At 40.2% G+C, this 21,438-nt stretch overlaps 1 protein-coding gene across 1 annotated transcript in view; it reads left to right on the plus strand.

Annotated features, from left to right (window-relative positions):
• Positions 1 to 21,438, plus strand: part of SCML2 (Scm polycomb group protein like 2) — a 78,820-nt gene that overhangs the window by 39,947 nt on the left and 17,435 nt on the right. Inside the window, exons 7-9 of the mRNA XM_086767568.1 lie at positions 1,402 to 1,645; positions 14,781 to 15,031; positions 20,719 to 20,854. Coding sequence (XP_086623694.1) covers positions 1,402 to 1,645; positions 14,781 to 15,031; positions 20,719 to 20,854 — 631 coding nt within the window. The remainder of the gene's footprint in view (positions 1 to 1,401; positions 1,646 to 14,780; positions 15,032 to 20,718; positions 20,855 to 21,438) is intronic.

Genomic DNA, 21,438 nt, shown 5'->3' on the forward strand with positions numbered 1-21,438 from the left:
TCCAACCTGGCCTTGAATGTTTCCAGGGATGGGGCATCCACCACCTCTCTGGGCAACCTGTTCCAGTGTTCTACCAACCTCACTGAATTTTTTTTTTTCTTGTATGACTTTGAACTGGATCGACAAGCTACAAAGCTAGCCAGTCTGCTTCTAGTCCATTGCGATGGGCATCTGTTTTCCTGAGCTGAGACTTTAAAGTACAGTGTGTTATTTAGCAAAAATGTATTAGCTCATTTTTTATGTCTTGTGGATTTAAGAGACAATGCATATCACATTTCTTAACAGGCCTATATTCATGTGATTGTGCACAGGAGTAAAAAAATTTTAATGAGGAATAAGTGCCATTGGAATACATTAGTGTTTGAAAAGGTTTTATTAAACATTTTGATTGGGCACATACTCATAATTTAAAATGTAGTGAGAAAATTGAAAATAGCAGAAAAAACTGTTTAGTTTTTTTTTTAAATGTGACTTGAGTAAGTTACTGTGAAACAGTAAAAATTACATAAAACCAACAGTAATATTAGAATCATTTGGTTCAGTTTTTTGTCATGATGATAAAACCCAACTGTCACATTGAGTGACTTTGTTTTTAATGATGAGAGTGACATTGACCAGTATGTCAGCAAGTCAGACAGTTGGATTCAGACCTGCAATCATATTGCTTGCATGTTAACTTCATATAATAATATAAATTTTTAATGTAAAATCATATTAATTTTCTGAGGTGTGATGAGCCGCACTTCCCTGTGCTAGCCTACCACTACATCTGTGATGGCTTTTCGATAAGGAGATTCCTGAGGCTGAGGTGGTAATTCAGGTTGCATTGTGGCGCAACTCCTGCCGTGGGGGACACACACTTGAGCTGGTCACATTGACTTTCTTTTTGTTTTTTTTTTTTTTGTCCACTTGGAATTGGTCTAAGGCTAACTGAGTTGGGAGGCCTATAAATAATGTCCAATGCTATGAATTTTTCATGGATTAATTGGGAGGTGAAGCTTTTACCAGACAGTTATCAGTCCCCAGAAATATCCATTCCCTGCAAACCCCCTCTTCTTTATTAACATGTAATAATTTGTGTCTTCACTGCCTTGCTGCCCAGACGTAATGTATTGAGTGCAACTTATTGCTTATGTAAATACCTGCAGCAGGGTCTTTCTGTTATGGAGAATTCCGCTAATTATCCCAACTGTGTTTGTGGGAACAGAATCTAGATTCTTATAATACAAAAGAGGAAAAGCAAATCTGGAATACAAGTAAATTTCCTTGAATGTCTACTATAACTTTTTGAGAGTAGTGAGTATAAGAAGTAAGGATGTTGAAGAAAAATAGAGGATTTTATCTTTTTTATTTTTAAGAGACCATAGAAATACAAATATTCTACCACTCTTACTTTTGTAGGAACCACCAAAACCTGTGCCAAACTACTTTAAAGTTGGAATGAAGCTTGAAGCTATAGATAGAAAGAACCCATACTTGATTTGCCCAGCAACTATTGGAGATGTTAAAGGAGAGGAAGTTTTTGTTACATTTGATGGCTGGAGAGGAGCATTTGACTATTGGTGCAGATGTGATTCTCGAGATATTTTCCCAGTTGGATGGTGTAGCTTGACAGGAGATGCATTACAACCACCAGGAAACAATGGTAAGATGACTAATAATATTGCTTAATTATTTCCCCCCTCAATTACAGCAGAATTTTAAAAACCAGCTGGCTGTGTGCAGATAAGACTGAAGATTTGATTTGTGAGTAGCTGATGTGGATGAAATGTTGTTAAATTTTCTCTATGTAGTTTAAAGCTAATAGGATACTTTCTGGGAAACAATTTTTGCCTGTTCATAGTAACTCTGGGACCGTGGTTTATGTAATACTGTTAGGAGAGCTTTTGATAATCTTTAATTTTTGTGTACTTGTGAAGAATCTTGGACTAAACTAGATTTGCTATTTGTGTTATAGATAGTTAAATGCTCTTGTTTAATGATACTAATATATTTGCTGCAGCAGCACTTTATATTAAGCTAACTGCTAAGAAAATAGTCTTTGCTTCTGTGATGACTGAAGGTTTAAACGACATATTTAGTGTTGCTTCCTTCATACTCACAGAATTCTGTCATGAAGTTGCTTATCCTGAATACTTTATCATCTCATACCTTTAATGACGTTTGTACATAGGGTTATAGCATCCCTTTAACTAACAGCCACCGTGCTTTATAATGTACAGCTATCTACCTTAGGAAGAAGGAAAATGTAATAAAAGAGGGGTATCCCTGAATGTAATCCCTCTGCTCCTCATAGAAACCTCTTGTATCTGCAGTGTAAGGCTTTTCTGTCAAAGTGTTTGTGCTCTCCTATCCTCACTCCCTTCAAATTTGACATAAGAGAGGTTTTTAAATAGGGGAACCATATTTTAATTAATCAATATTTTTGAGCAAAACAATTTGTTCTCATGGTAAGCGTTTTCACAGTTGGTGTTAGGTGAGTGAGGAACAAGTAGACCAGTATCACAGAACTCTTCACTGGAAGTACCGAAGAACAGAAGCAAGAAGGCAAGAAATCTGTCATGTTTCCTTCCATCTCCATTGTTTTTCTCAATCTTTTGCCCGCAGGTCAAGAACTGTATGGAAAATCGAAGTGAAATTAGTTAAGGGTACCTCTGCCTCCTTGCCCCTCACCTGCCTGTCTGTAGTTACTATCTACAGTTACTGCCAGTAGTCATAGTACCTGTAATCTAGTTTAATCTGTTTTGGTGGATTTCATCAAGGGAACAACTATGTATGTAGCTGTACTGGCAGATCATCCTGGATCTGCCTGTACAAACCTGCAGTGAGAAGGCAGGGGAAAGTCAGGTGAGGACAATCTAAATTCAGTCAGATGTCATCTAATAGGTACCAGGCTGACCGCAGCCTTAATGTTTCTGTGTTCCCAATCTCTAAAGTATCTTTCTCAGCTTCTTCAGAAGACTGACTGGATCTTAAAATAATGAATGGGATGTGTTATTATGGTAAGTTAATTACGTTAATTGTGGTGAAATAAAATGGCTTTATACAAAAGGGCTGTGTAAGTAAGTGGCATAAAATTTTTAGAAGATATTTTTGTGACAGTTGAGATTGCTGAGTCCAATTGCATCTTCTGGAAAGAAGTGTTATTAAATTGTTTAGTCTACTCCAGTTTCAGTGCTGGAAAACCAGCAATATTTTGAGATAATATGTGCAGAATTTTTCTTGCCCAATTAGTGCTTCATAGAGATCAAATTGTTTAACAATTAGCTAGTAAAGTTGTTTACGTATTCCAGTTGTTCAGGTAATAAAACTAACAAAACTTTTGAGTATGTTCAAATTTGTTGAAGACTTGAAATACCAACCTGGGTATTTTTATGGGTTCTGTTGGTTTTTTTTATGAAAAACAACTACGCTTTAGGCATTAATAAAACCTGAAGCAAAGTTCTTACAGACTTGTAGTCAAAACTGAGAATTTTGGACATGTGATAGAAACTGGGGGCAGGGAGGTGCAGACTGGGGATTTAGTTATTTTTAATTCTTAAAGTGAGACCAAAGTTAACTACAGTTTTATTAAAATTGTGTGTGCTCCTTTTCTCCCCCATTCTGAGCATAAAGAATTTCTTCTTTCAGTTTTTCTTAATGTGCTTATTTTTAATGTGCTATTTGTGCATGTTATACACACTTGTCAAATTTACATAGCTAGATGAAATATTTTCTGCTCTCAGGTTATGTTTTTCACTGTTATTTGATCCCTTTTGAGCCATTAAAGAACTGTAATGATAGTCCTTTATTAAGATGTAAATAATAGCTTCAAGGAGAGTGTAATCAAGTCATTTCAATTCAGAAATATGATAATATTGTCAAGATTCTTCATTAAGTCACATTAACATTGACTACTCCTGTTAAGGAAGAAAGTATGACAGATACTATATTGTGAGGATTCACTTGAAATATTATAGTATTATTCTGTCCTGGACCTTTTCCTGCAGGTTAGTTTAGTAGTTCTGCCTTGAATTACCACATTAGAAAGTGAAAATAATTGACTGACTGTGGCTTAAGTTTCAGACTGAATATAATGGGAAGTATTCTTAATTTTTGCAACTACTTTTTCTGAAAGCATTTACATATGTTAAATCACTAGTTAAAGGACTGACACTCCCACACCCTCCAGATTTTAGTGACCAAGAAAAATCAATATCCTGCAACCTAAATAGGAAAGCAATAGATGTTACTGTAAATTTCATCCATACCTAGGACAATTTCCTGCCATGAGACTTATATTTTAGGGTCTAATTTAGCCCTTTGAAAGAGATTAAGTGCAGTAAGGGAGACAATATGAAAATTAGGGAAGATTTTATTTCAACTGTTTACCGTCTTAGCCATTTAGGATGCCCAAAGAGAACGTAGGACCTCTATCATGGGAAGTTTTTAAGAACAGTTTAAACACAGGCTTCTTAGGTGTGGGTGGATTTATTCAGAACAGATCACGTGGTATATTTAGTCTTTATAGCCTCACCTTCTGTAACTTGCATTGGTTTTGGAAAGATAAACTCGAGAACTAAGACACAATTAATACAAGGTGAAAAATTGTTTTGGATGAGCTGTTCTTAACATTCAGGCCTTTATCTTTGTGTTGATGTTTTGTCTTTGGTACTTATCAGAAAATGTGACTTAGGTGGACCCGGCTGGGTGTCAGGGTATACATACAGTGGTTTGAAATGTAGCATTCAGTATTTATACTGTCAGAAGCTGTGCTTAGCTAATATTGTAGTTTGCTTCCTTAGAATTATCTCTGACAGTAGTCATTTATGTTATGTATAGTTTGACAACAGTGCTTGATGTTGGCTTTGCCTACTGGCCCAAGGTTAATATTGCTGGCCCAAGGATGCAGTAGATTCTCTTGGTCACTTAAGTGCTTTTAGAGATGACTTGTCGCTCAGGAACATTGGTGTGAACTATAGCTGGTGAAAGAAGTTGGCATGATAGTGTCTATGCTGGATCCATCTGAAGGACCATCTGCTCTTTCAGCAGTGGCTAAAAGCAGATGTCTGAAGTAAAGCATAAGCACATAGGAGAGAGGTTTGCAGAAGTTTTTCTAGTATCTAGCTGTCTACAACCCAGCATTTTCCAAGCCCCGAATAATGGTTTTATACTAAGTACGTCCTGGAGGAGCTTGCTCTATTTGGTTCAATTATATTTTGGAGCCATCTGAACTTTTAGCAACTACAACATCCTGTAGTAAGGACTTCTGCGCTTGAATGTATATCCTGTGGAAAAGGAGATACCCTTTTTCTGGCTGGTAGTTTCATTTGTTGTCCTTGTGTTCTTGTACTGAAATAGCTTCTTGTACTTCCAGTACTTTTACAGGAAGAGACAGTAACTAGTCATTCCGTAATTGCCATCTTCATATCCATCACAATTTTGTAGACCTGTATTCTAGCTTCCCTCCGCTACCTATGTTCCATACTTATAAAATCCTAGTCTGTTTCGTTTTCCTTGTTATGAGATCAGCTTTAATTCCTGTGATCACCCTGGGTCTTCCGTACTATTTCCAATTCAGCTGTGTGATTTTTGAGCCACTAGAACTAGAAATGCACAAGGTATTTAAGGCTTAGTGGCATTGTGGCATTCTCCTTTGTTTTCTATTCCTTCTGTCATTCTCACCACTGTGCCTGGCAAGGTCATGGAGCAGATTCTTCTGGAAACTATGCTAAGGCACATGGAAAATAAGGAGGTGATTGGTGACAGCCAACCCAGCTTCACTAAGGGTAGATAACTGCCCAGTTATCACCAGGCCTGACCAGTTTGGTGGCGTTCTGTGATGGTGTTCCAGCATTGGTGGACAAGGGATAACTAACTCACATCATCTGCCTGGACTTATGCAAAGCATTTGACACTGTCCCACATGACATCCTTGTCTCTAAACTGGAGAGAGATGAGTTTGACAGGTGGACCACTCTGTGAAAAAGGAATTTGCTAGATAGTTGCACTCAAAAAGAATTGTGGTCAATGGCTTGATGTCCAAGTGGAGACTGGTGATAAGTGGTCAGTATTGGGCCCAGCCCTGTTTAACATCTTTCTCAGCAACATGGACAGTGGGATCGAGTGCACCCTCAGCAAGTTTGTCAACGACACCAAGCTGTGTGGTGCAGCCAGCACGCTGGAGGGAAGGGATGCCGTCCAGAGGGACCTTGACAGGCTGGAGAGCTGGGCCCGTGCCAACCTCATGAAGTTCAACCAGGCCAAGTGCAAGGTCCTGCACCTGGGTCATGGCAATCCCAGGCACAAATACAGGCTGGGTGGAGAATGGATTGAGAGCAGCCCTGAGGAGAAGGACTTGGGAGTGCTGGTGGATGAGAAGCTCAACATGAGCCGGCAATGCTCGCTTGCGGCCCAGAAGGCCAACCGCATCCTGGGCTGCATCAAGAGGAGCGTGGCCAGCAGGTTGAGGGAAGTGACAGAGGAATCCACGAACATGATGAGAGAGCTGGAGCACCTCTCCTATGAGAACAGGCTGAGAGAGTTGGAGTTGTTAAGCCTGGAGAAGAGAAGGCTGCAGGGAGATCTTATTGTGGCCTTCCAGTACCTAAAGAGGGCCTATAAGAAAGATGAGGAGAAACTCTTTAGCAGGGCCTGTTGTCATAGGACAAGGGGTAACGGTTTTAAACTAGAGGGGAGTAGATTCAGACTGGACATAAAGAAGAAATTTTTTACAATGAGGGTGGTGGAACGCTGGAACAGGTTGCCCAGAGAGGTGGTGGATGCCCCATCCCTGGAAACATTCAAGGCCAGGTTGGATGGGGCTCTGAGCAACCTGATCTGGTTGAAGATGTCCCTGCTCCTTGCAGAGGGGTTGGATGACCTTTAAAGGTCCCTTCTAACCCAAACTCTTCTATGATTCTACAATTCTACAAACATCAGGTGCCTTGTCCATACCTTGCTGGCTAGAATGTTGGCATTGCGTTAACCACCTTTAAGTCTCTGAACTTGAGGCTATTTTAAGGACAAACTTGCACAGCACTGTCAGTAGGTTGGACTTTTCATCTTTTCGTTTCCTTAAAACTCCTAAGTGCTGTGTGTCCTGCCAACTCTCTACTGTTGTTTTGTCTCCATTTCCTGACCTTTACTACTGGTGCTTCAGTCTCAGGGAACGTGTTTCAAATTCCCGTGAAGAGGAGTTCTAATATGGGAACTGATGTGGTGAGCTTCCTTGGAGTGAATATGAATGCAAAAAAACCCATTCAGTCTTGTTGCTTTAGTATTATCTTCTATGTTTGCTCATTCTGAAATTTGATTATCTCTTGGGTCCATGTAACTTCTGCTTTTGATATGCTTTAGAAAGGCTTTTCTAAGTTTGGTACCTTTGGAATGTTTTTCTATTAACTCTTTTTCTAGGCCAAATATATTATGCTTTTTTATTTAACCACCACAGATAGTAATTTTTATGTTACTCAATTGGATAATAGAAAGCTGTTACTAGGCCTTAGAATATTCTTGTATTGCACCGTAGCTAGTTGTATCTAAGGCTTATAATTGAAGTAGACAGCAGATGACTGGAGATTGTCAGAGCAGTTTCAATTTGCTGTTTCTATATAAATTCATTTTACTGTTTAGTTGTTACGTGTAAATGGCAGTTTTGCAATCCACCTTTTTATTTATAATAGAAATAAAACCTGTTCTGCAAAAGAGAAAACAAAAGAACAACTGGGCACAAGCCGTGTGGGAAATAAGTAGTTTCACCTGCAAAGATTGATTTCAGCATGAAGTGGTATCTATCGTTTAGGTGTGAACAGCATCTGGAGAGGGATCGGTTTCTGTATATCCCTGATCCCCGTTGTCTTACAGAGCTAGATCTTTGATGGATAAATGTTATGCAAGAACTCATGAAGGAGGAACTGCTCTCTGCACTCTACAGGAGAGAATTTGGGTGAACAAAGGAAGATAATGTAGTAATCTAAATAAAAACAGTGATGCATTGTAGCTTTTATCCTTATTTCCCTTTCTTCCTTCCCCGGTCCCCTCCCCTTCCACATCGAGTGTCACTTCATTGTTTTTCTCCCAATTCAGTGCATTTATTGACAGTGAGAGCAATTTTCTTTCATTACACTAATCAGCCTGTGATGTTAAAGATCTCCTTCAAAAGCTGTCTGCAGCAATGTGTAGTACAGGCTCAAGCAGAGATTAAAAAGTATCTTATTTGTCTGATTTATGATTTCTTCATTTAGTTTTGTTTGATTTTCAGGTATGTTCTCAATGCTTTGTGCCGATTTTTCCAAGTTAGCTACTGGAGATGCACTTTTCTGTTATTGGTAATGAAATTGTGTCAAAATAGCTGTATTTTCAGCTGAGTTGTACACAAACATGCAACATCAATATAAACTTAAGTGCTACTCTATAATGCTTGCAGATGAAACAAAGGAAGTGTTGAAACTTTACAGAGCTACGGTTAGATCTGTGAAAAGACTCTGTGTTGTTTCAAGTAGCCAAAAAAAAAATAATCAGATAAGCATGGTGATTCTTAAGTTTCATTAAAGAAAGAAAGAAATATTGAAATGGTACGAGTTCATACTACTAGAGGTTTCATTTTTCTTTCGGTGCAGCCAGCTTCTTTTCATGAGCAGGTCACAGTAGTTAAATCAGGCACATACAGTAAGCAGATTTATGCTGTCTTCAGAATTGTACATGAAAAACTCCTCAGTGCTTCAGGCTAAAATCTGATTTGCCACATTCTCTCACATGTTAAGCTTTTTTTATTTGGTATTAATGTTTCTTGGCATCTTGCAGCAAGGCGTGGATGGTGCTGCTACAAGGCAGTAGTCACTTAAGAAAAAATAAAGCTTTTGCCTTTCCCAAAGCTATGACCTTACTGGAAGTCTGATTTCCTCATTATCTTACCATATTTATTTATAAGGTAGTTGTAATTTTCTTTTAAATTGGAAGTAGTCAAACACATGTATTTTTGACTGTTACATGGAAAGTATTTTTTAAATTTGCTGTTGTTCAGATCTTGTGGATGCTGATGTCAACAGTGGTTGTGTTGGATGGGATTGAGTGGATTTTTTTCCAAATCTGTGTCAGTACATAGAAGCTATGTTAAGAATATCAGTGTTATCATTCAGATATTGAGACAAAACAAATGGTGGTATTGTACTAACCCCATTCTGCATTTCCTTTTTCTTCCCCTGAAGCTTGTTGCATTTTATTGTTTCATTTTGGGCCCACCTTTCATCCCGCTGATGCTATTTGGGGAAAAATAATGGCAAAAACTGGGCAGAATCAGTAATGATGGGGTGAAGAATCAGGACGTTAAAACTCTTATCCAGTTCGTAGAGCAAGGCTTTGCCAGGCTTATTGACAGGTTCATCATCAGCACACTTAACCTGTCTTCATGTAACTCAAGTTTGTGCCACTTTGATAGTTTATTGGGTATTTACTTGCTCTCTTCCTTCTCAGCTTATCAACAAAATGCAGTTTGGGTTTTTATTTTGTTGTTGTGGTTGTGTTTTTTGTTTTGGTTTGGGTTTTTTTTGCTAGTGTGGTTGCAATGGCAGTGCTTTGTTGAAGGGTGAGACTAGAAGCTGGCTTTTCACAGTTTTGGTTTCTCAAGATTAAGTGGAGAGATCTTTCCAGAAGTCTTTTTTTGTTTTGTTTTGTTTTGCTTGTACCCCACACTCCTGTACATCCCCCCTGCCTCAGCTGGGCTATTAAAAATTGTTTTTCTGGAAGTGATGCGTGTTAGTTTGGTTAGCAGTGGGTTTTGATGGAGCTTAATTAATACTTTCACAGGTCTATTCTGTAGGTGCTGGCTTGCCTAGCTCTTGAAAATGTGGGAAACTGGGGTTGGGGGTGAAGGACCGAAGGTGCCTTTCTTTTTCTCCAGTTTTGTCTTAGAATGTTTGGAGCCTTCTATTTCACCTTCCAGGGCTGTGAAAGGAAGGCTAGGACTTGTCACAGAAGATAGCAAGAGATGACTTTTTTTCCTTTAGTCATATTGTTAGCAGAAACTAGAAAGAAGAAAATTGCAACCTATGGTGTCCATGTCTTGCCAAGGTGGGTGTTGAAGTTTCAAGTGCGGTGTTGCTTTTTAGGTAGCAAAATGATGACTTAGAAGTGATTTTGTATCGTAGCAACATACCAATTAGTTTCTCGCAGCTACCTCTTAACCAGAAGCAATCCAAACACAACGAGAAAGAGATGGCATGTGTTACAGATGCTTATGCTTTTGTATGGCTTGCTTGTTCAATTGAGACATAAGGACATAAATTTTTATAATCCTTGACAGTAAGCTGTTTTGAAAAATTGCTAATCTTTTCCACCTCCTTTGCCAGTTGTCAAAACTATCATGATAATAACTTACTGTATTAAAGAAGGTTAATTTTATAGTTAAAATCCCGGGCTAGAACTCAGGATGTATGTTTCCATTACTTCTGCTGTGGAATGCTCAAATGGATTTAGGGTATAGGCTAAGCTGCTAAATCTCTTTGCCTCATTTTTTTTTTTTTGTCTGTAGATAAGAAAAGGGCCAGGTTTTTATGTTCTCAGAAGAACATTTGGCTTGCCTCTCAGTGGGGGCATAGGAACAATACTGCAGTACAAATAGAGTCATTTCTGTCTTGAAGGAAGTGCTGGTTTAAACACTGTGTTACTGTTTTAATTGTCCTAATTGGCACCTTCACCTAGGGTAACAATGCTGCCTTCACAGAATGTACCGCAAAATGGGCCCCCTCCTTGCTTTATGTAATTTCACTACAACTTTTAAAAATCTTGTCTTGTAATTGCTGCTCTGAGACACTAAGTGAATGGTAGATTTCTAATGTTTAAATATTACAAATCTGAAGCTTTTTTTTCCCCCTTGCTTTCCATAAAACCATGGAGATAAACCATCACTGTGGATTATTTGAGGGAATTTTACTAATTAGAATTGCATGACAGTTCAGGCTTCTGAGCTGTCATCTGTCCCATCTCCTTCCCAAGCGCTGTAGGTTTCAGTGGCTTCAGATTTCACAGTTGTCTTAAGTATCTGACTTGTTCTGGCAAGAGATCTTGAGGATAACATTCTCTGGACAAATTTTGCAGTCCTGCCTGTGTCTGGGCAGTTTTTCTGCTTCTACAAGCAGAATTTGGCCCTCCTCTGAAGTCTAATCTTTCATGTCCTTCTCATGCAAATGAGCTCTGTTGACTCCAGTGGAACTGCTTGTGAGAATGAGGACGGAATTGTGCCAGTGAGGACCGAATTGTGCCAATGGATCTTTAAGCTCCGAGTTCCAAGATACTGGATTTGGAGTTTTGCTTACATTCATTGGATACAGAGTTTATAGGTGTTGAATTCTCACAGAATGGTTTGAGGGGAGAAAAACAAGAATGTTTTGAATGAGCAGTAATGTATGAAAGCTGTTTGTGTGTTACGTGAAGGTAGTCACCTACAGCCCTCCCTAACATGACCATGTAACTAGAGCTTTGTGAACTTTGGAAACGCTGCTTAGTTGCTAGCATTACTCTAGTAAAGTATGTCTGTATAGTGTGATCCCTACTCCTCAGTTATTGAGGATGCCAGTACAGTTTTGGGGGGGGGGGGGGGGGGGTAAATAAGAGACTTGGGAAGGAATGCCCACTCCTGAAACTGGAGCAATGGATATTTCTGAAGAGCAGCACGACACAAATGCTTGATTTTGTTTGTGCAAATGAGAAGGCCTTTGTGATGCAAAGCAGTATCCTGAAAAGGCAAATGTGCTTTTTTGGTTGTAAATATCTCAGCTAAATACTGCAGTAATTGCAAGCAGAGCTTGGCATTTTTCCTCTCTATTCTCTTCATCGTTATATTTTAACAAGTTCTCATGAGACTATTAAAACGTCTTAGTTTTTGGAACATGTGGCCTAGTGGGGATAACTCTGTCTCCAGATGCAGCGGGTTGGCAGCTCGATTTTGCATGTCTTTTCATTTCCCTCCAGCTCCTGTGACCCAGTGCAACCTTTGGTCTCCCTCTGAAGGCCGGGGTGAAGGAAGTATGAGCAGGTGACTGATGATCACTGTCAATACAGCCTGCAGACAATATGGGAATTACTTTAGCAGTCTCCCACTCCCTTGCACTCCCCCCCCATCCTCTCTTAAATCAACAAATGCAAATAGCAGCCTCCTCATTTGCTGCTATCTCTGGGAGGCTGCCCAGGCAGCATGGGCTTTGTTGCAGTCCTGCCTATTGAAAAAAAAGCAGTTTCAGCCCTAGGCCGAAGGAAAAATACCAAATGGGACCTGACCCCCCCGCCCCTTAATGGTTAATGCTGCTAATATTTGGTCCTCTGGAGTGTACAGGTAGGAAGATGCTGAGATGAGGGTTCTTGATGTGTGTGTTTCAAGAGGGCAGCCTGAAGTGGTTGGAGCTGTTTGCATTGTTACTCTTTGTCTGGTAAATGTCCTTGTGGAAGGGAGTAGGGATCACCCAGTGTCCTGAAACTCATACCTTGCTCCTAGAACCTGTTGACACTGCAGTTAGCTGTGTATTTAACCTTAGATGTGTCTTTACTGTGCGATAACAGAAATGCAGTTGCTAGATTTCAGCATAGGCGGAGGCACAAAGAATTTGTGAAACAACATTTCTTTACAAGTTCATGATTGTTTTGTTAGATGCATAGTTGTGTTGGCATAAATAAATAAAAACAGCTGCATTTTACATTGGTGTGAGCAGGATACAGCGTAGTACTGTGTTGTACAGCATGCGGTTGATACTGTTTTGCTTTCCAGACATACAGCTTAATGCGAGTTGTCATTCAGCAATTCTGAGACATGAGAGTAACGCTGTGCCAGCATTTGGTTAAAATTCTGTTCATCTTATTTTAAGCTGTCATTGCATATGAAGATAAGTTTTGGCATACATAAATAAAAGGAAAGTGTTCACTTTGCACATCCAGAAGGTGATTCTTCTCAGATACCTATCATTTATGTATTTGATATATTATGATTGCAACCAGCCATAATGAGGAGATTTTTTTCTGAGCTGCCATTTAGGAATATTGGATTAGTAACCGAATCAGACAAATAGCAATGTATGTAAATGCTCCTACAGCTTTAAAAATGTGTGTCAGTAGTACTTGTGTTTTCTAAGAAGTCTGTTTGCAGTGTCTGTTTCATCTTACTTTGACATTTTCTATTGCAAATTCTTAATAACAGTTAACTCAATAAAAATTCAGAGTTAAAGTAACAGTTGTAAAGCTAGGTGCTGGACTGTTAAGGTGAATATCACTCACAGAGCTAGACATGAAAACTCTTACTCCATCTTTAAGTATGTTCTTTTCTCAAGATCTCATTTCAAATGTATCTTTGAAATTTATTTTATGTTGTATTTGCTTACCAGAAAGCCTTAACATACTAATATTTTAGGAGAAGAAATATTCCAAATTCGCAAAATGCCAGGAAATTAACTATTAGCAGCCCACTATGCTCCACTTTCAGTCTGCGGTAGTGCTTTGGATCAGGCACTGGTGACTGACCCAGCCAAATATCTCTTGAACCCTAACTTGCAGTACTTTCTAAGTTGCGTCACATTAAGTTCATAGTATTTAAGGTTAGGGTGAATCATGGGAATTTCATCATCAGTGAGATGCGAAAGTCTGTTGTAGGGGCAGTGTGATACTAGAAAGCCATCTAATTTTAGTATAAAATCTTCAAATTATTTCAGATATGTTGTGTGTTTCTTTCTCACACCTCTCGCAACGAGGGTGGTTTGATGTCACAAAATCTCCCATTTTCATCTTCTACTTACCTCTTCTGCAACTTCTCTGTCTGTCTACCTGCCAGCAATCAGGCCAACAAAACAGAATATTTAATTGGACTTCTGGATTTAGTAGTTGCTTTTTGTTGGCCACAGGTGCTGCTGTAGCATGGTACAGTACATCTTTTCATTGAGAATATGTCCTTATCCGTAGGTTCTGTTTGGCATCCTTCTTATGTTTTTATCAGTCCATTGTGTAAGAAATTGTTAAAATAAAATAAGAAGAGTGAGTTGGGTGGAAAAGATTGCTAACTAGGAAGTTTTGTTCAATGAAATCTGATTACATCTTGCAGCTTCACACCAAGTTATAATACAGCCACATCATATATGTATTGGATCAATTTTGTATTGGGATGGGAGACTCAACAGAGGACCACTTCAGTGTTAAAAACATATAAACATGATACTTTGAGTTTTGGAAGTCCATCTTCCAAATAAAATTCTAAGTCTGGATGGCTCCAGGTAGGAAAATCTGGCTGTAGTTATGCTCGTTAATGATACTTTACCTATCATTAGTTTTTCCTCTTCAGTGGGATTATTTTCTTCATTGCTCGGAATTGGTTTGTAGCTCCCTAGAAGTAGTTGGCATGTCTTGTAATTGTGGAAACTGCTCTTAGAGGAGAATGGATATATTATGGGCTGTATAACTTGTGAAGTATTTTGAAGGCCTTATTGAGGAATGGCCCTTTATAAATATTACATTGTAATGAAAATTATGAGCAGCATTTATAAGGTGAGTGGATTAATTCTTTTATTTTTATTTGAATGTTTTTCTCTTAGAAAAGTCCCTCTAAAATAATGAGTATAAAGGGTTCTCTCTTAGTCTTTAATGAAGTTATATAGTTTCATGCCAACCACTTACGTTCAAAATATCCAAGCATATTTATTTTACAATGTAAATTGTGCACTACTTTTTTATTTTCTTTTTTTTTTAAGCCTTTGTTAGAAAAGTTGTTTTCCATCGTTCATTTTGAGGTTTTCCCCCCCTTCCCTTTTGTTTTTGTTTTTCCTCAGTTTCCATTACAAAGAGCAGTGCAAAAATCCAATCTTCCCCTTCCAAAGTGACCCGGCGTTCAATGCAGTCTCCACAGAAATCTGCTCCAGTACCAGCGCAACGGAGCAGGAAACCGGGTCGGGGCAAACCCCCTGGACAGTCTGCAGTTCCCAAGAAGGGCAGGTCTCCTAAAAATATTCCCCTGACAAAAAGCACCTCTCATACTGAAAATCTTAAAACAAGGAAAAAAAGTTTAAAACCTGGAAAAAAGGTTAGTCCTTATCTACTACTTTACTATATATTGCAAAATTTTGTAGTGAGACTTTTTTTTTTTAAATTATTATTTAATTTTCTGTCTTCTCTTCAGCCTTCAGGGCTTTACTGTTTTCAGCAATTCGTTACAAGAAAAAAGTCTAGAATAGCTGTTCTGGAATATTTCAATATAAACTTCTGTGGATTATTTTATTCCAGAACAAGATTACTAATTTATTTATGAATGAGTTTTTGATGTTGAAAAATACTTTTCTGGAATAGCCATTTCCAGTAAAATTTCAAGAATTGGGAAGCTTTTAGGTTTTTTAGTCCGGATTATTTTGTTGCTGAACCATACAGTTTGCTTTTTTGTTTTCTTTTGGTTTGCATTTAGAAACAAAGGATTAGGAACAGTGAGGGTTTTGTTGCAAAATTTAGGCATCTGAAGCATATGGCTGGATTTGCCAAATGAGTCTCTTAGATACCCCCTAATCCTGGAGGAACTAGCATGAAGCAGGAACTTCTTTCCAAGCAATACATTTCTCCAGGTTTGGGCCTAATTCTGCTGTGATCTGAAAGATGCAGTGCCTTTCTCTCTGGACTGTTGGCAGCTGCCTCCAGCTGCAGCTCTTCTGGAGCGGAGCTGTTTGACCAGGTACAAATTGGCATTGCTGTAACCTCTACTTCCCACTCCCGCATGACACCAGCACTGGTGGATAAACGATCCAGGAGTGAGCTAGTTCAGGGAGCTAAACTGGTAGACAACTAATGCAGCATCCCTCCTTACTCCCTTCTTTATCTGCTCCACCCCAAAAAAGCACAAGTGCTGCTGCAAGGAAGGATAGGATCACAGCAGGGCAGATTTAGACGAGTCTTGAATTGCCGTGGAAGTTTGATCTATTTTCAGAGGCTTGCTTACCCACTGCAGGCTGTCAAAGAGGAGTAGCAATCCTGCAATCTCTTTTCCCAGAGAGTTTGTGTCTGTCTCTCCTTTGCATTAGCACCACTGGGGGAGCGAGGAGTATTGTTTTTTCTGGTTTTTTTTTTTCTTTTTTTTTTTTTTTTTGTCCCCTCACCCCAAGTTTCAAAAAGTTGATGTTTTGGGTTTTTTCTCAAGTCTGGATCACTGTAGGCTATGGGATCTATTGCTGGTAATGTGTGGGAAGGGGTGGAGTAATGACACAGGAGCTTCTTCTTTCAGTGATTGTGCTGATCGATGTAAAGTGCTAGTGAAGTAACATTATTAGAGCATAGCTAGAAGGCTCTAGCACAAAACTGGAAGTGGGCACTTTGCTGAAGTGGTGATCACAATGTAAGAAATTATTCTGGGGACTGGAAATAGAAAGCTGAGCATTGTCTCCTCTGCTGCTTGCCCCTTCTAGTCAGGCATCCAAACTGGTAGGCTACTGATGCAACTGATCTCCAGGTTTCTCTTGCTTGGTGTATAAAAGTGCACAGAGACACAGATTGAAGAGGACAAGGGTGCTTCCATCCACATTCAGGTGGTGAACAGGATGTTTTCCATAAATCTGAGGGGCTTAAAGGAGGGCATTGAACACAGGACTTTTATATCTTAAGGATGTACTCAGATATGGCAGGATGTGTGTTTTAATCTGAGTTTTGTCCTCTGTGTCTCATGAAAAAGAAATTGAGAGGCTTTGTGTATCCTTTGAAAGAAGAGTTGGAAGCATCTCGCCCTCAAAGGGGGCTTCTGTTCTCTAAACACTGGGTGTCTAAAAGCATCTGCTTGAAGCTCTGCATTTGGCACCTGATCTGTGTGAGGTACTTGGGGGGATTTGCGTGGGGAATGGGGGTTACTGCTTGACACTTCCTGTCTTGAGGCAGTGAATCTGAGGTACCTCTACAAACTCCTGATTTCCTCTGTGGGACGAGGCAACGAAGAGTTAGGCTTTGCAGAATTTGATATATCTAACCTGGGAGTTTTACTACATTAACTTTTGTATTAAAAATTTTTAAAATGAGCTCCTTTTGAGAATCCACAGAAGGTTGTTACTGCTTTGGTATGTGGTTAAATTGCCAAGATGTTATACATGTGTGTAAGCACTTCTTTGGGCTGTTACACCTGTTAGCAGAAGGGTGAAGTAAGGAAATGGCTTGGTGGGAGTTCTGCACAGACAGGGTGTATCTGACATGGAGTGCCATACGGCCTGTGTACCGCACGATAGACATGCAAATGTAATACAAGTCGTATGTGCCTAGAGATTTGAAAGTGCTTCTTGTGGTTGTTGGGGTTTTTTTGTTTGTTTTGGTTTTTTTAAGGCTGATCGGGAAAAAAAAAAACCTAAACCCTCCAGCTTTTCAGGCAAAGTAATTGTGCTTCAAGTGCAGGCTGGCTGTGTGGTAGTTCAAAACCTGTCTATTTAGGGAGATTGGTCTATGCCTGATATACCATAGAGTTGTTTGACGTTCTGTCCAGCATAACAAACTTAAAAGGGCAATGTTTATCATTGTGCAGGTACTAACTTTTATTGTACAGTTAGCAATGTTGAGCTGTTGCGTCATTTTTCTCTTCTAAAAAGAAGTTTTGTAAGCTTCTCTGTGGCGGTTTGTGATGCGTGTGGCGTTTTCTGTTTTGTCTTCCCCAGTTTGCACTGTATCATTTTACTCTGTCATAATGAAGCAGAAATTTCTTTACATCTCTTTCATTATTTTAAAAAGTACACTTTGCATAACAATGTGAAGAACTTCTTCCAGAATTTCTTGAGGAAGTGCCTTGGTCTGAGTGTGGATCAGAGCCCTAAATTCGACCCCACAGGAAGAGAGTGTTTAAGTGTTAGGGTAAAGCCTGTGAAGGTGGCCATGTGGTGCCAGACTGTGAGCAGAGCTCTCTGCAGGCAAAGGGAGCTGGTGTGCTCTCCCAGTTGGCAGGGGCCAGCTGGTGACACCCTCAGCAAGCAAATGTGCTGGGCCCTGCTGGAAACATGGCCTGCCTCTGGAAACATGGCTTTGGGGTCGCAGTTTTTGCTGCTTATCAGTTTGGCATTGCAAAATGCCTCAGCTGAGCAAGCATAACATGCTGTATTTCCAAAACGCATACTTTTTCCTCCTTTTGAAGGAGAAGCTAGGAAATGGCCGACTAGCCTCACCACGCTTATGTGTCAGTGTAGACGACAGATAGTTCCTGTATCTTACAGTTTAGTGTTTGTATTTTGTTTTCATGCCTACATTTCTCCCATTTCCTCCTCTTTCCCCTCAACTTGACCACGCATGTTTTGCAGTGTGGTGACAGACAACTGGGCCCCTGAAGAGTCCCTGCTCCAGAGCAGCCTTCAGGAATGTCAGGCTTCGGATCAAAAGCTCAACTTCCCAAGTGCATTTTTGTTCTCTGTATTAAGGATGGAGAGAGACCTTTCTGTCACCCGTTGTTAAGATATGTAGGCAATTCCTGACAAGTAATACGTCACTACTTGATTCAGTGTCTGACCTGAACCACCCCATCTCATTCACAATGCAATGCCAAGCCTTGGCAGTATATTCCTTATGTTCATGGCAATTCCACACAGGTCCATGCTGTCAGGTAGTTTCTCCAGCCAAACCTATCTTCTCTGAATTGTAAGGGAGACAGAAATTTTCTTTAATGTGCCTTGAATTTCAGAAGAAAGTTAATTTATCCTTTATAGGTGTGAAGAAGTTAAGCATTGCTATTCTTAGGAAAGCGTATATTTTGATTGCTTTCTACACAATTTTTAATATCTTATTTGGAAAATATGCTACTTCTAAATGTGCAAAGGATGAATACTGCTAATGCAAGAGGGCTTAGCCTCCCTTAGCAACCTGACTGAATTTTCAGTTCGCTATAGACCGAATTTAGCAGTACATCCTTACCACATGAGAAGCCAGGTCTCTGCTGCCTTCAGCAGTGTCAAGATCTTGGGTAGTCTGTTATATTCCTAACTTTTTTGGTAGGTAAGTGTTCTGGTTTTGTTTAGTAAGGGGGGGGCCTAAGGTGGTAGCTTCTGTAGGAAACTGCTAGAAATCTCTTCCCTTTGTTTAGTGGACTTGGCTGGGCCTAGGGCAGACCTGCTGCTGGCCAAGGCCAAGGCAATTGGTAGCAGAATGTCCCATCATAACGCCTCTGCGATAACGTATTTAAGAAGGGAAAAACAGGAAAAAAAAAAAAAAAAAGATGATGTAAAGCAGCTGAGCTTTACATCTAGTCCCAATCGGGACCAGACTATGCAGTCTCTCTCACTCCCCCACCCTCCGAGAGAATAGGGGGAGATGATATAAGGAAAACCGCTCGAGGTTTGAGATAAGGATGGGGAGAAATCCTTAAAGTTACCGTTATGGGCAAAACAGACTCGACTTGGGGAAAGCTATTCATTTATTTCTAAAACTAGCAGGAGAATGAGACAGGGAACAAGATAACCTCCCCCCACCCCTCCCTCTTCCCAGGCTTAACATTACCTCTACTACCTTCTCCCCCCACAAGCGGCACAGGGGGGAAGAGGGAATGGGTGTTACGGTCAGTCCATAATGTGTTGTTTTACGCAGCTGCTTCATCGTCGGGGGAAGAACTCCTCACAACATTCCTCCCCTGCTCCATCGTGGGGTCCCTCCCACGGGCCAGTCATTTGTGAAACTGCTCCTGTGTGGGTCATCTCTTCCACGGGGTGCAGTCCTTCCAGAACAGCTGCCCCAGCGGGCCCTCCACGGGCCACAGCCTCCTTCAGGCCTCCACCTGCTCTGGCGTGGGGTCCTCCATGGGCTGCGGGTGAATCTCTGCTCCTCCATGGACCTCCATGGGCTGCAGGGGGACAACCTGCCTCATCATGGTCATCACCACAGGCTGCAGGGGAATCTTGGCCAGGAGCCGCATTACTCCTCCTCCTTCTTCACTGACCTTGGTGTCTGCAGCCGTTCCTCACAACAGGCCTCTCAGTATCCTTTTTACATCTTATTCACTTCCCATCTCCTCTCCACTTCTTGCAGCCGGGCTGGGCTGAGTTGGGCCCACTCAGCCGCCTGGTGGGAGGCCAGAGGGTGAGGCCTGCAAGGCCCACAAGGCTCGCGCCTCCCCCTCTCTGCCCCCGGCTCAGCTGCTTCACATCTTCGTTATTGCACACATATATAGTTATCGCAGAGGTGTTATCACAGGACATTCTGCTACCAATTGGCTTGGCCTTGGCCAGCAGCGGGTCCGCCCTGGGCCCGGCCGAGTCCACTGAACAAAGGGGAGCAACTCTAGCAGTTTCCTACAAAAGCTACCACCTTAGGCCCCCCCTCACTAAACAAAACCAGAACAACTGTAAAGCTGACAGCTAAATGTGACTCAAGTTTTATATGGGAATATATACACAGCCCAACGATCTGATTTGAGTTGTGATAAACTCAGGTGATTGGAAGGATGTGGACAGGAAAATAATCCAAAACACCTCTTCTGTGCTTCCCAAAATTTAGAAGGGTCATGAATTAGTATGTAAAGCTTATTCTTTTCCCACTTTTCAGATAGAGATGGATTCCTTTTGAAGTCATTTGTCTTCCACTGCCTTACTTAAGTAGCTGTAAATGCAAACTGACTGTTTCTGGTCTTCCTTTCCTGGACTTTACCTTCTCTACTGTGTGTAGTATTTTTGTAATAAGGAACTGCACGTATTCATTAAGATGGTAACTGGTAGCAGAAAAGTTTTGCAGACTCCTTAAAAAACATTAAACAATTTTACTTTTTTTTTTTTCTCTAAACAGAAAAAAATATTGCCGGAACAACTGACTTCTGCGTCACCTTCTCCTCATTCTTCTCCTGAGGGGGAAAGTGGCACTACGCAGGTACTTAAAGACAGAATTGGTTTGTCTGGTGCAACTGCAGCAGTTATATCCACAGGTAAAAGACAAAGAAAAAAAATTAATTACATTTTTAGTGTGAAATGGGTTTCATTTCAAGGAAACTAGTAGTGTCATTTTATGGAAAATATGCTGCAAACTTATTGCTGTAAAACATTATCCAGCTATCTTATTTTTTACATTTATTTGTAGGTGCCAGTGTTACTTTGCAGAGCTAAAGTTGATTCCTGCGTTATAGTAAGAAGTACTGGAGCACAGGGTCTTTTGATAGATCTGCTAGACCTGGCAGACTATTCCTGTCTGAAAAAGGAAACTGTACAGTTCTTTCATATCTGTCTCACTCCTTAATGTATGAAACGGGAATAGATTTAGTTAAAAACCCATATGATATTCTGATATCATTCAGGCTGTACTGTAAGATAAAAAATGGAGATTTTATCTCTATATAGCGTTACATTAAAAGAAACAACTCAGATTTTAAGGAAAGGCAGAGGAGATACATTCCTCCTACTTCTTATGTTTGCTTGTTTTTGAAATATAATGAACTCTTGAAAAGAGTTGACAAAAGAGAAGTGAGCTAGTTAATGAACTAACTTGTTGAGGAACTTGTAACCCTACAGTGAA

This window comes from Chlamydotis macqueenii, chromosome 1, assembly GCF_036417535.1.
Source record: "Chlamydotis macqueenii isolate bChlMac1 chromosome 1, bChlMac1.mat, whole genome shotgun sequence".
In the NCBI taxonomy this organism is placed as follows: Eukaryota; Metazoa; Chordata; class Aves; order Otidiformes; family Otididae; genus Chlamydotis; species Chlamydotis macqueenii.